Here is a 14,963-nt window from a genome sequence, read left to right on the forward strand (position 1 = left end):
TTCCCTTTGTATCTTTTTATCTTCTTTCATTTCCATGTTACTTTTCCCTCAGGTAATGAGCTGGAATAAGATCTCAGGTAATGAGCTGGAATAAGATTCATAAGAACTATGGCACCATTTCAGAAAACAGCTCACAGACATAGGCACACAGTCCCTAAATCATATGTAATCCACACTTGATAAATTCTAAATACAAATGATTTGGTTCTAGGTCCACTTCTAGCATTCTATAAATATAGGCATCTCTGAATACATTGAAAGGAACCATTGTCGAACGGTTGATTATGAAGAAAAATTTATTATTTTTAATCCAATTTCATAATAAATCTTAAATACTTAGTACCAGGGGCACCTGGGTGGCTCAGTGGGTTAAAGCCTCTGCCTTCAGCTCAGGTCATGATCTCAGGGTCCTGGGATCGAGCCCCACATCAGGCTCTCTGCTCCGCGGGGAGCCTGCTTCCTTCTCTCTCTCTGCCTGCCTCTCTGCCTACTTGTGATCTCTGTCTGTCAAATAAATAAATAAAATCTTTAAAAAAAAAAATACTTAGTACCAATAAAATTTCAATGAAAACAGGATGCCTGGGTGACTCAGTCACCCAGTTAAGCATTTGCCTTCAGCTCGGGTCATGATCCCAGGGTCCTTAGATCAAGTCCCACATCGGGTTCCTTGCTCAGGTGGGAAGCCTGCTTCTCCCTCTGTCTGTCACCCCCGCTGCTCATGCATGCTCTCTCTGACAAATAAATGGTTAAGACCTTAAAAAAATTTTTTTCAATGAAATCAGCAATTTAAAAATGTCACAAACATAACAGTATATCTTAAAAGTTCTCTTCACAAGAAGAAAATATATTGTGTGAGGTGAAGGATGTTAATGAAACTGATTTTGATACTCACTTTACAATACCCACATACATAAAACCATTATATTGTACACAAACTAATCCCATGTTACATGTCAATTATATCTCAATAAAACTGGAAAAAATTTTAAAGATAAAAAATTTTAATATGGCAATTATGCACATAATTCTCTTTTAATTTGGTTATTGGAAAATAATTTACATTCAGTTAAAAGTACACAAATCTTTTTGTTGTTCTTCATTTTTTTCTAATTTTTATTTAAATTTTTATTCATTTGCATATAGTATGAGATTGGTTTCAGGTAAAAAGTACACAAATCTTAAGTGCTACACTTCAATAGCTATTGACGAATATACAGAACTCATAACCCACATCTCTGTCAAGAACACAACATCTCTCTCACTCCCGAAAGTTCCCACAAGGAAAGCGCTGATGTAATTTCTTCCACTACACATTTGTTTTGTCTCTTCTTAAACTTCATATAAATGGAGCTATAGAATATGTTACTCTTTTATGTCTGGCTTCTTTTACTCGGCACAATAGTTTTGAGACTTATCCATGTTTCAGTGCATGTAAATAGTTCCCTCATTTTATTTGAATATACCACAATTTGTTTATTCATTCTCCTGAATGATGGACATATGGGAAGTTTCCATTTCCAAACTACTAAGAATAAAGCTGCTATAAACATTATTACAGAAGTATTTTTATAGACATACAATTTCATTTTTTCTTAGGTTAATACCCAGAAGTTGACTTACTGAGTCACAGGCTAAGTGTATATTTAGTTGTTGTTTTTTAAGACTTATTTATTTACTGGGCGGGGTGGGGGGCGAGTAGAGAGGAGAAGAGAGAAAATCTCAAGCAGACTCCCTCCTGAGCACAAAGTCCAACGCAGGGCTCAGTCTCATGACCCTGAGATCATGACCTGAGCCAAAACCAAGAATCAGAGGCTAAACCGACTGAGCCACCCCCATGTGTATTTAGTTTTATAAGAAACTGTCAGATTTTTCCAAAACACCCATACCATTTCCCATGTTTTACACTCTCACTAGAAAGAAATAGGGGTCCAATTTGCTCTAAGTCCTCACAAATATTATGTGATATCAGCTTTTTGTTGTTCTAAACTGTAGCCTTCCTAGTGAGTGAATCACACTATCTCACTGCAGTCTTGATTTCCATCTCACAAATGACTAAAAACACTAGACATTTTTTTTTCTGTTTATTAACCATTCACATATTTTCTTTTGTGAAGAGTTTATTCCAATTTTTTAAATTTGGGGCTATTTTTATCATTTAAATGTAAATGTTCATTATATTCCTTTTTAAGCTACATGTATTGCAAATATTTTGTCTTCAAATTTCTTGAAATACAAATTGATTACACATTTTACTAACAATGTCTTCTGATGAGCAGAAGTTCTTATTTTGATGAAGCCTGACTTGTCATTTTTTTCCATGATTAGTGTTTTCTAGATCTCTAAGAAAACACTGCCTGCCCTAAAGTCGTGAAGATATTCTCCTCTAGTTCCTCCCAAAAGCTATATAGTTTTAGCCTAAACAAACATCACAATAATTTTCCCCGATATTTTCTCTAGGAGTTTTATACTTCTAGGTTTACATTTAGATTATGATCCATTTTCACTTATGGTTATATGGTAAAAAAGTAAACTTCAAACTCCTTTTTTTTTTTTAGTGGGTATTCAGTTGTTCCAGTACCATTTGCTTAAAAAGACTATCCTTTCTTTACCAATTTGCCTTTGCATGTCAAAATTAGTTGTCAAATAGGCACTGGGGAGGGTATGCGCTATGGTGAGTGCGATGAGATGTGTAAGCCTGATGATTCACAGACCTGTACCCCTGAAGGAAATAATACATCATATATTAATAAAAACAATTAGTTGTCAATGTATGTGTGGGTCTATGTATGGGCTCTCCATTCCATTTCACTGATCTATGTGTGTTTATTTAAGTCAACCCTGCACTATTTTAATTTCTGTAGGTTTATCATGTCTTTAAATCACTGAGTGTTAGGCTTCTATCTTCATTCTTTTTAAAAGCTGTTTTGGCTATTCCAAACACTTCTATATAAATTTTAGAATCTATTTGTATATATAGATTCAACTAGCGAGAAATGACATCTTAACAATATTTAGTCTTTTAATCTATGAACACAGTATATCTCATCATTTATTCAAAACATTTACTTCTTTCATCAGCATTTCATTGTTTTCAGCATACAGATCCCATGCATATTTCGTCAGATTTATATCTAAGTACTTCAGTCAGTTGGTGTTAGTGAAAATGTATTTCATGGGGCACCTGGGTGGCTCAGTGGGTTAAAGCCTTTGCCTCTGGCTCAGGTCATGATCTCAGGGTCCTAGGATCAAGCCCTGCAACGGGTTCTCTGCTTGGTGAGGAGCCTGCTTTCTCCTCTCTCTCTGCCTACTTGTGATCTCTCTCTCTCTCTCTCTGTCAAATTAAAAAAAAAAAAAAAAAAAGAAAGAAAGAAAATGTAGTTCATATTTTTAAGCTCTTATAAATCATAATATTTTAAATTTCATTTTCAAGTTGTTCTTTGTTGGTATTTAAAAATAAAAACGGTTATCTGATATATTCTGCCACCTTGCTAAACTCACTTATTAGTTCTGATAGCATTCTTACAGACAACTCTGATTCTTCTTATAAAGGCAGTCATGTACTCTGTAAACCAAAATATTTCTTTCTTTTCAATCTGGATGGCGTTTATTTACTTATTTTAGTCTTATTTCACTGACTAAAAACTCTACTACAGTGTTGATTAGACATATAAAAATGGGCCTCCTTGTTTTGTTTTTGATTTCAGAGGAAAGTATTGATTTTTCACAAATAGATGTGGTATCAGCTGCAGAATCACCATAAATACATTTGCTTGGGTTAAGAAAGTTCTTTTCTAGTCCTAGTTTGCTGGAAGTTTTTATTAAAAATGGATGTTAATCTCACAAAACAAACTGAGGGTTGTTGGGGGGAGGGGGTTTGGGAGAAGGGGGTGGTATTATGGACATTGGGGAGGGTATGTGTTTTGGTGAGTGCTGTGAAGTGTGTAAACCTGGTGATTCACAGACCTGTACCCCTGGGGATAAAAATATATGTTTATAAAAAATAAAAAATTATATTTAAAAAAAAAATGGATGTTGAAGTTTGTCAAATGATTTTTCTGTATCCATTAAAATAATACAGTTTCTATTTTGTTAAAATGATGAATTACCATGATCCTCAAATGTTAAACTATACTCCTGAGATAAACCCCAAGTGGTCATGATGTATTAGCCTTCTAAGATTTTGATGGATTCAATTTGCTAAATTTTGTTCTGAAATTTTGCATTTCTATTTATGAGGGATGTTCATCTGTAGTTTGGTTTTGGTTTTGGTATCAATTTAATGTTAGCTAAGAGGAGTAGAGAAATATGCCCTCCTCTTTAATTTTTAATTTTTAATTTTTTTATGTAGAAATGGCATGATTTCCTGAAAAGAGTGTTAGAATTCACCAGTGATGCCATCAGGTACATAGTTTTATTTGTGAAAAGGGTTTTGTTTTTTTTTTTTTCTTAAGACTTTATTTATTTATTTATTTGAGAGAGAGAGAGCGAGCACAAGTAGGCAGAGCAGCAGGCAGAGGGAAAGGGAGAAGCAGACTCCCCACTGAGCAGGGAGCCCGATGTGGAACTCAATCCCAGGACCCTGGGATCATCACCTGAGCCAAAGGCAGCTGCTTAACTGACAGCCACCCAGGTGACCCTGTGGGAAGATATTTAACCACAAATACAATTTCTTTTTTTTTTTTTTTTAAAGATTTTATTTATTTATTTGACAGAGAGAAATCACAAGTAGGCAGAGAGGCAGGCAGAGAGAGAGAGGAGGAAGCAGGCTCCCCGCTGAGCAGAGAGCCCGATGCGGGACTCGATCCCAGGACCCTGAGATCATGACCTGAGCCGAAGGCAGCGGCTTAACCCACTGAGCCACCCAGGCGCCCCACAAATACAATTTCTTTAGTACATAAGGTTATTTAAGCTACCCATTTCTTGGGTGAGCTTTGGTGATTTGTGTCTTTCAAGGAATGTGTTCAGTTCACCTAATATGTCTATTTTGTAGGAAGAACAAAGTTTTTCAAAGTATTTCCTTTTTGGCATGTTAATAACACTGAAATACATGGTGATGTCATCTCTCTTGTTCATGATACAGGTAATTTCTATCTTCTCTTTATTCTCCCAATTAGTCTGTCTAGAGGTTTAGGGACTGTATTGATTTTCTCAAAGAATCAGCTTTTGGCTTTATTGTTTCTATTTTCTTTTTCACTGATATCTGCTCTCATTTTTATTGTTTTCTTTATTCTGCTTACTTGGGTTTAATTTACTTTTCTAAGTTTCTTAAGGTAGATGCTGAAATCAAAGCTTTGAGATCTTTCCTATTTTCTAATATAGGTGCCTACTGCTATAAATTCTGTCCTGAGTACTGCTTTAGGGGCTGGCTACAAATTTTGTGCTGTGTTTTCATTTTAATTCAGTTAAAAATGTTTTCTATGCTCTCTTTTGAAATCTTCTTCAATTGTTAGGTTATTTAAAAGTACATTATTTAGCTCCCAAATATTGGGAGACTTTTTCATAGCTCTTTCTATTACTGATTTCTAATTTATTTCCACTGTGATCAGCGAACAGATTTTTTATTACTTGGATTCCTTTCAATTTAATGAGGCTTGTTTCATGGCTAGAATATCTATCTTGGTAACAGTTCTATGAATCCCTAATAAGACTGAATATTCTGCCATTGTTTTAGTGGACTGTTCTATAAACATCAGCTAGGCCAGCTTGTTTGATACTATTGTCAAGATTACTCTATCTTTGCTGATTTTCTGCCTATTTGGTCTATTAGTTTTTAAGACAAGAGTATTGAAATCTCCAACGACAACTGTGGATTTGCCCAATCTCTCCTTACAGTTTTATCATATATTTTGAAGGTCTGCTAATAGCTCTCGTGATTAAATGACCTTTTTCATTATGAAACAACATTCTTCATTCCTGGTAATATTGTTTACTCTGATATCTACTTTGGTCTTAGTATAACCAGTCCAGCTTTCTTTCTGGCTATATAAGTAGTTTTAGCATGGTGTAACTTTTCCATTCATTTACTTTTCACTATATTTGTCTTTATATTTAAAATGGGTTTAACTGATGGTTACCAGTGGGGGAGAGGGTGCAGTTAAATAGGTGATGGGGATTAAGGAGGGCACTTGTGATGAGCACTGGGTATTGTACGTAAGTGATCAATCACAAAATTCTACACCTGAAACTAATATTATACTGTATGTTAAATAACTGGGATTTAAATATAAATTTGGAGAAAGAGAAAACATTCGACCACTATTTCTTCCAATTTTTCTTAGCGCCCTTCACGCTCTCCTCTCCTTCAAGGACCACCCAATTACACATATACCAAATGCTTGATACAATCCCAGGACTAATGATGTTCTTTTGCTTTTTAAACTATGTATTCATTTTTATCCTGTATTTCATTTTGCATTATTTCTGTTTGTCTTCAATTCAGTAACCCTTTCTTCCTCAGGACCTAATCTTCCATTATCCCTATCAAGTATATTTTTCATTTCAGATATTATAATTCTCCCCTTTACAGGCTTAACCTGGGTTTTATTTTTCTATATTACTTATCTCTACTCTTTTAAATTGTATGGGATACAATTATAATAACAATATTAAAGTTCTTGCCTGCTAATTCTAATATCTCTATCACTTCTGGATTGATGTCCAGTGTCTGGTTAGTTTCCCATTACGGATTGTGTTTCCCTGCCATTTTGTACTTGGTTATCTTTGACTGGATATCAAACACCTTGAATTTTGTCTTGTGGGGTACTGGATATTTTTGTATTCCTATAAACATTCCTGAACTTCTGGGAGGCAGTAAAATTACTTGCAAACAGCCTGAAAGGCCAGGTCTTGCTTTTATGATTGGCTATTCTGTCCCACAGCAGTGCTCATGTTAGCATTAATTATCCCCCACTGTTGAGATAAAACTTTCTGAACTACTCTACCCAATATTCTAGGAATCTTGAGGTTTTCTAGTCTGGCTGCTGGGAATAAACACTATTCTTGGTCCTATGTGAATGCAGGACAGTGTTCTCTAATCATTTGGATGATCCTCTCTGGCCTAAAATAGTTTCTTCACACATGTGCCAATCGTTAGTCCACTGAATACACAAAAAGAACCCTCTTCAGATCTCCAGGGTATCTTTCTGCTCCTCTCTTTCCTCTCTGGTACTCTGTCTAGCAAACTATGGCTGCCTTGGTCTCCCCAAGCCCTCAGAACTGTCTCCTCAACACAGGAAGACATCTGGGCTCTGCCTGTACTCTTCTCCCTGTGCAACAGCCTATAAACTCTCTCAAAACAGCATGCTAGGACAATCATGGGGTTCACTTTATTTTCCATCTCTCAGGTATTACTCTCTCCTTTATTGCCTGATGTCCAATTTCTAAAAATACAGTTCCAAATATATTGTCTATTTATTCAGGTATCTCAGACTGAAGGGTAAATCAAAAATCCTATTGTTCTATTTATACTGGAAGCAAAAATCTTATATTTTAACTATTACTTTTACTTTAAAATAATCAAATGATGCACAGCAAAGAAAAATTGATGAAACTAAAAGGCAACTCACAGAGTGGGAGAAGATGTCTGCAAGTGACATACTGATAAAGGGTTGGTATCCAAAATATGTGAAGAACTTATAAAACCCCATACCCCAAAAAATGAATACTCCAATTAAAAAATAGGCAGAAAACATGAATGGATATTTTTCCAAAGGAAACATATAAATGGTCAACAGACATGAAGCAATGCTCAGCATCACTTATCATCAGGGAAACACAGATCGAAACTATAATGAGATATCACCTCACACCAATCAGAATGTCTAAAGTCAACAACACAAGAAACAATAGGTGTTGGCAATGAAATGGAGAAAGGGGAACCCTCTTATACTGTTGGTAGGAATGCCAACTGGTGCACCCACTCTGGAAAACAGTATGGAGGTTCCTGAAAAAGCCAAAAATAGAACTATCCTATGATGCAGCAAAGAACAAAAGAACAAAGAACAAAAAAAAAAATGTTCTTCAAAGAGATACATGTACCCCAATGTTTATAGCAGCATTATCTACAATGGCCAAATTATGGAAAGAGCTCAAGTGTCCATCAACTGAAGAATGCATAAGGAAGATACAGTACACACACACACACACACACACACACACACACACACACACAGTGGAATATTACTCAGCCATAAAAGGAATGAAATCTTACCATCTGCAACAACGTGGTTGGAGCTAGAGAGTATTATGCTAAGAGAAGTAAGTTAGAGAAAGACAACTATATAATTTCGCTCATATGGGAATTTAAGAAACAAAACAAATGAGCAAAGGGGAAATGAGAGAGAGACAAAGAGAGAGAGGCAAACCAATAAACAGACTCTTAACTACAGAGAACAAACTGATGCTGACCAGAGGGGCGGTGGGTGAGGGGATGAGTAAATAAGCGATGGGGACTAAGGAGGGCGCTGGCTGTGACGAGCACCAGGTGTTGGAGGGGATCACTATATTGTACACCTGAAACTAATAATATGCTGTATGTTAACTAGCTGAAATTTGAATCAAACTTTTAAATTAATTATCTAACCAAGCATCACGAAAGTATTTGGTAGGTTATAAGTATCCTACAATAAGGAAATTATGGTGATTACCAAACTACTAAATTTTCCTTATACTTAATTTGCCCTTAAACTTTACATTTTGATCCAAGATAATCACCTTACATTTTTATTAGTCTCTTATCATCACTTACAGCTGGTAGCATATTCACCATCTAACAGAATGTACTGAAATGTAATTGAGTCATGATATTTTTTGTTTTCCACTCTCAATCAAAATTCCAGAAAAAAAAATGATAATAAGGTGTCTCAGTACTTCCATTAAGTGTCATTATTTAAGAAGTAAAATGTAGAAAAAGATACTTAAGAATCTGGGATGCCTATGAAATATTATTTGTTTGTAGTTATGTTTCTTAAAATGCTTCATAGTCCACTAGAAGCAGTTAACTCTGTTACTTTTTCCTATTATTAATTTTTGTTTTATAATAGAATAAATAAGTAGGGAAAATAGAGAAATATTACATGGTAATATATAAAGATTAAATATTACATGATACTATAATTACAAGATCAGAGTGAAAATGTCCTTATTGGAGATTTAATCTAATATGTCAGATACATTTAGTTTTATGTATGAATCATGGTAAAATTATTTGAGGCATATAGTAACAGATAATATTTAACTGAAATTTGATAAATGTCCATTGAATAAATAGATTATAACAATGAGTTATTACAATATGGAAGATAACCCTCTATTAATTTAACATAAGACTACCAGTTATAAGAAAGAAAAAAGTAATGGAAGGGAATAGTTTAAGTTTATAGCATGGGAGAGACCTTAAAATACAACAAAGCAAAGAATTTTACAACTGGAAGTCTTTTTGAGATCCTGCAGACTGCCTATTTATTTCAGAGATAAGAAAATGAGACACAAAAGATATACATCTACAAATGACAACAGTAAAGAGATGACTAAGAACTATGCCTTCTGATTTCTAGTTTTCATGCCTTCCACCAAACAAATTAGCACTAACACTTCTTACTTTTAAACCTCTCCCAATGTCCTAGGAAGTGCTAAATAAATGCTAAAATTATATGTAAAAGAAAAAAATTAACTATTTCCTAAATTTTAACTATCCATTTTCCACTATGAATATTATAAAGCACCCAACTTTTAAATAATTTCAGTGTATAAAATGTCAACTAAATGTTGTAAGACAAATTTATTTCAGTTTATATTTAATTTTATTTTCTTAACAAAAACTTAGTTTTTATTTTTTTAGAAGATTTTATTTATTTGACACCAAGTGAGAGCACAAGCAGGGGAGCAGCGGAGGGAGAGGCCAGCTCCCCGCTGAGCAGGGAGTCCAATGTGGGGCTGGATCCCAGGACTGTGGGATCATGACCTGAGCTGAAGGCAGATGCTTAACAGACTGAGCCACCCAGGCATTCTGGAAATTTAGTTTTTTAATGATTATTTTAACCACCCTCCTCTAGATCCTACCTTAGATTCCTTACCACAGCGGTTCCCAATCCTCCTCCAACCCAAGGCCTCTTTGTAAAACAAATATTCTGTAACATCCCCTTGACCACTCTGAAAATGAACCCAGGTATATATCTATATATGTATATAGATATATACATATATATATATGATATTCCCTACTGTATAATAATGAGGAAATAAGTAATTTATAAAAAATAAATTTATTTATTTTTTATTTTTAAATTTTATTTTCAAAATTTATTTTTAAATTAAATTAAATTTTAAATTTTAAATTTTATTTTTAAATTGGTTTTATAAATTTATAAATAAATAAATAAATTTATAAAAAATAAAACATATTTAAATAAGTAAATGCTCAGCCACGCTGTCATAATAAAGGAGGTAGGAGCTTGAAGCTCCATGGATGTAGTCAATCCACCACCAGGTAGCTGGTTTCCACCTCTGTCCTCCATCCAACAAGTATGTCGGAACCATATATTCAAATGAACCATTACGTTGCTTCTAGGAACCTTCCGTATTCGCTGAGTGGTGTGCCTCCTAGTGGTAGAGCTACAGAGGACAACTGCCACTGAGCTACTGAACGCCACTGGTGTTTCTCTCCCTGAGATCCTCTCAGATCCCCTACTGCCTCACTACTAACCTGCACTAGAAGTAATGGCATCCCTCAGAAGCTTGTGAAAATACAGATTATCCAGTCCTACCTCAGAACTACTAAATTCAAATCTATATTTTAATGAAATCCCCATATTATATGTATGTAAATGAAAGGCTGAGAAGCCACTGGGCCTCCCTGAGGGACATAACAAAGGGTAAGCAAAGTGCACATGATTTTTTTTTTTTTAATGGTGATTTCAAAACCTATTCTGAAATAAAAAGCATATTTGAAAACTTCTAACAATATTTTGCATCTAAATCGACAAAAAAAAATTTGCCATTTTCACAAATAAACTAAGTAAGTAAATATTCATGAACTCAAAGCCAGGATCTAGGGCCAATTGATAGTCATTCACTCAATGAACACGAAGGGTTCATGTGTAAAGAAAGCACTGTGCTAAAACCTAACAGGGGAGAAAGAAGTCATAAAACAGATCAAAGTTACTGTAATTAAAGATGAAAACTCCTCAAAAGAAGACAATGTAACTACTTTTGTATCTGTCAAACACAATTCTAAGATCTATAGAGTTTTAAATTAATTGAACTGAAGCTTCTCTTTTTGAGGCTACCAGTGCCTGAATGATACTGACAAAACAAATTACTAATAATACTTTAAACTGAAATTATATTCCTTATCAGTAGCGGCATTTCACTGTCCAGCTCAAACTGCTAGAAGAATCATTCTTTTTTTTTTTTTTAAAGAATTATTTATTTGTCATAGAGAGAGAAACGAGAGCAAGCACAGGCAGACAGAATGGCAGGCAGAGGCAGAGGGAGAAGCAGGCTCCCTGCCAAGCAAGGAGCCCGATGTGGGACTCGATCCCAGGACGCTGGGATCATGACCTGAGCCGAAGGCAGCCGCTTAACCAACTGAGCCACCCAGGAGTCCCAAGAAGAATCATTCTGGTAAGAAAAGAGAGAGATGTGGAGAGAAAAAGAGAGAGAGAGAGATGGGGACCCAGAGAAAAAAGGAAGGGAAGAGAGCCTGGGAGAGGGGAAAGCAGGACAAAAAAAAACAGGCCTAAAACCGATGTCCATCCACAGATGACTGGATAAAGAAGATGTGGTAGAGCTACAATAAAACAGGCTTAACCGAAATGATTTAAACAGTAACAAAAGGAAATGGGCAAAGAAAGCAGACATACCAACAGAACAAGAGAGCTAACTACTCTCTCGGGTAGGAATTAGCTAACATTTCTTGAACAGTCAGAGAGTAAATATTTTAGGCTGTTGAGAACCATATAGTCCCTTATAAAGTACTCAGCCCTGGAGCTGGAGCTGAAAAGAGCCAAAGACACTAAGTAAATGAATAGGTATGGCCGTGTTCCAGGAAATCTTCATTTACCAAAAAAAAAAAAAAAAATGTGGCAAGCCAGATTTGGCCCAGGGACATAGTCTGCTGATGCCATGGTCTAGGGGAGAGAATCCAGTAGGTTCTTAAATGCACACATAGCAAACTGTTATAGAATCTATATTTAAAAATAATAAAACAAATGCTCTTTTTTGCTTATGGTAAGGAAAACTGAATTATTTTTGAAGAGAAAGTATTTTTCAAATAATAGCTTTTACAACTTATAACTAATCCCATTTTCTAGGCATAACTACTAAATCTAATGTTAAATTCTAACTTCTTCCCTGACTAGAGTAATTCCTGTACACAAAAGGAGCTACTTGTTTGACTTATATGAGATTGGGAGAAGAAGGATGTACTTACCGGATGCTTTGAGTCATTAAGATACACAATTATTAGTAATGGTACCAAAGCCACCAGGCAAAAGAGAAGAAGGGGGAGGGAGGAGTACTATATCTTGCTTCCTCACAATGGATCAGATTCTATTGTTCATCCAGGCTAATACTTTGTCAACAGAAGAAGAGTTGAAAGATAATATTGAAAGAGATATATTTGTTCTCATCACCGCCTTCTTCAAAGATTAGAGAGATGATTCCAGCTTTCTCACAAAGATGAATTAATCATTCATAAACTTGTTGGATTTATTTTTCACATCTACAACTTCCTGATGAAATACATCCCACAACTTCATAATCTATTACGTGATCCAGTATTTCAGGTATTTCCTTGTATTCTTCCTAAACCATCTTTCTAAACTCCAAAGAAAACTATCTCATACATCTATCTAGTTTTTGCAGAATGCATCTGTGTCCCCATTATCCATTTTACTTAGTCATTCATTCTTTCATTGAAAATCCTACCTCCGCTGGTAATCATCTATTTTTTCATCCAAATTCAGATACCACAACTATTGTCGGTGCCATTTTACAGGCTTTGTTGATTTCTTAAGTCCTTGTGTAGCAGACACTGCCACTGTCCCAACTCACACGGCATCATCATTTCACCAGTCCCTACACAGCACTGTCTTCTTACCATATTGTAATACTCTGCCTGAGTGCTTCCTCTGGCCATAAGAACATGCTTGGCCAGTGAGTTCCAAAACGAGTTAACACCCTCTAGAACAACCCTAAACCAGTAACAAAGGAGAGATAGGGATAAATACCCAAATCTCCTTGCCCATCAGATAGGATAAGGCCGAGGCCATTGTACCCTGACTCCCAGGTGTCTAAGTAAAACTGAGACACGTTGGCTATAAGAAATAACCTGTTCTTGAATGTGCCTAGGATTGCGCTTTTTCTCTTAACTAGACCATTGCTTGCTCCCCTACAGGTCATGCCTGAAATTGCCTTCCAAATATTTTGTCTGCTTACCGTGGACCTCAATTGAAGATGGTCCTCTAAAATTAAAATTTTGGGGTTCCTGAGATTTTACACTGAGACATGTTTATAGTATTTCAGCTGTGAAACCACCATTATTTTGCCCAAAGACAGAATTACATTGTTTCACTTTTGCTAGTTTTCAAAAGAACTAGCAAAGTTCTCATAAAACACAGCAATTCATCGGGATGACATTTGAGGCACTATATAAAGTGACTTCCAATTATCTTACCTGTGACAAATGAGTGCTCAGAACCCACCATCCTATGAGTATAATTTTAGATTTGATTTTCCACAAATGCATGACTTTGTACTTATTCACATAGAAATTTATTGCCCACTTCTGGGTGACAGAAATAGCATAAACCAGATTTTTTTTAAAAAATTTGCAATTCAAATAGGAATATGGTATAGAAAAATAATCTTCCCATGAAAATGTTTCATTCTCCCCTTCCACAGGTAGGAAATATAGGACCATAAATTCTATTTATAAAAGTCCAACATTTTGAACATGAAGAAGCCCATAGAATTGATCCCAAGTAGTAATAACAGAGTTAGCCCACGAACACAGCAAATTCATGAAATCCTTTCGTCTGGATCCACCTGCCTGGAAAACTACCTCATCCTTCAGCCCGAGGTGGACATCAGTAACATTCCCCATTCCCTTACCCCCAACTCTAGCTAGTTCCTTCGATGCAACCTCTCTAAAATGTCTTACAACCACCTCTTCTTCCTTCCCACTGCTCTTACCCCAGTCTGTCTTTCCTATGCCAACAGCCTTCTATATAAATCCTCTGTTTGATTTCTTTATCCCGGAAAATCAGAATAAACCTAAGATTGTTCAAACTTCTAGAAGCTCAAGTCCTGAACATCACTTTCCGATTTATATAAAACACACGGACATTCACATTACATTTAGACAACTCGTTGCCTCAACATTTCATGTATTTTTTATTTCTGTTTGGAATGAAGGTTATAAAAAGAATGTTTACCTAAAGATTAAACAAAATGTTTACCTGTCTGAAGCTATGTCACTGGTAATTTGGTGCTTCACTCCTGACCCATTTTTAATAGAATCCTGTCTTGTGAGCCCATGAGAGCGACTTTTCTCCACTGCAGGTACAGATAAGTCACCTGAGGGTCCTTGGAACTGGGCCTGCTCATGCACTTTTGCTTTCTTCTCCTGAGGTGCCTCCTCATTCCGCAGTCCTCGGAGAACCTTCTGATCGGGTTGCTGTGATGTGTTAGATCCACTATTATAAAACCATGCTCCTGATTTAGTGAGGATTTCTTGTTGTTTTCGGCACAAATTACATACCCACATAACCTGCACACGAATACACAGGGAAGAAAAATTAGTGGTTCCAAAAGTTAAACACAAGTCAAAAGAGAAGACAGTTCAAACCAACAACAAAAAATCAAATGGTTATCTTTCCTGAAATTAAAATATAATCCAGATTAACTGCTACCATTAATTATATCACATATCTTTTCATTTTGTCAGCACAATTACAATGAAA

At 35.6% G+C, this 14,963-nt stretch overlaps 1 protein-coding gene across 38 annotated transcripts in view; it reads right to left on the reverse strand.

Annotated features, from left to right (window-relative positions):
• RIMS2 (regulating synaptic membrane exocytosis 2) overlaps positions 1-14,963 on the reverse strand; it is a 603,997-nt gene that overhangs the window by 407,055 nt on the left and 181,979 nt on the right. For all 38 annotated transcript variants that reach the window (XM_059165830.1, XM_059165827.1, XM_059165815.1 and 35 more), the window contains one exon: positions 14,460-14,770. In XM_059165830.1, coding sequence (XP_059021813.1) covers positions 14,460-14,770 — 311 coding nt within the window. The remainder of the gene's footprint in view (positions 1-14,459; positions 14,771-14,963) is intronic.

This window comes from Mustela lutreola, chromosome 3 (genome assembly GCF_030435805.1).
Source record: "Mustela lutreola isolate mMusLut2 chromosome 3, mMusLut2.pri, whole genome shotgun sequence".
Classification (NCBI taxonomy): Eukaryota; Metazoa; Chordata; class Mammalia; order Carnivora; family Mustelidae; genus Mustela; species Mustela lutreola.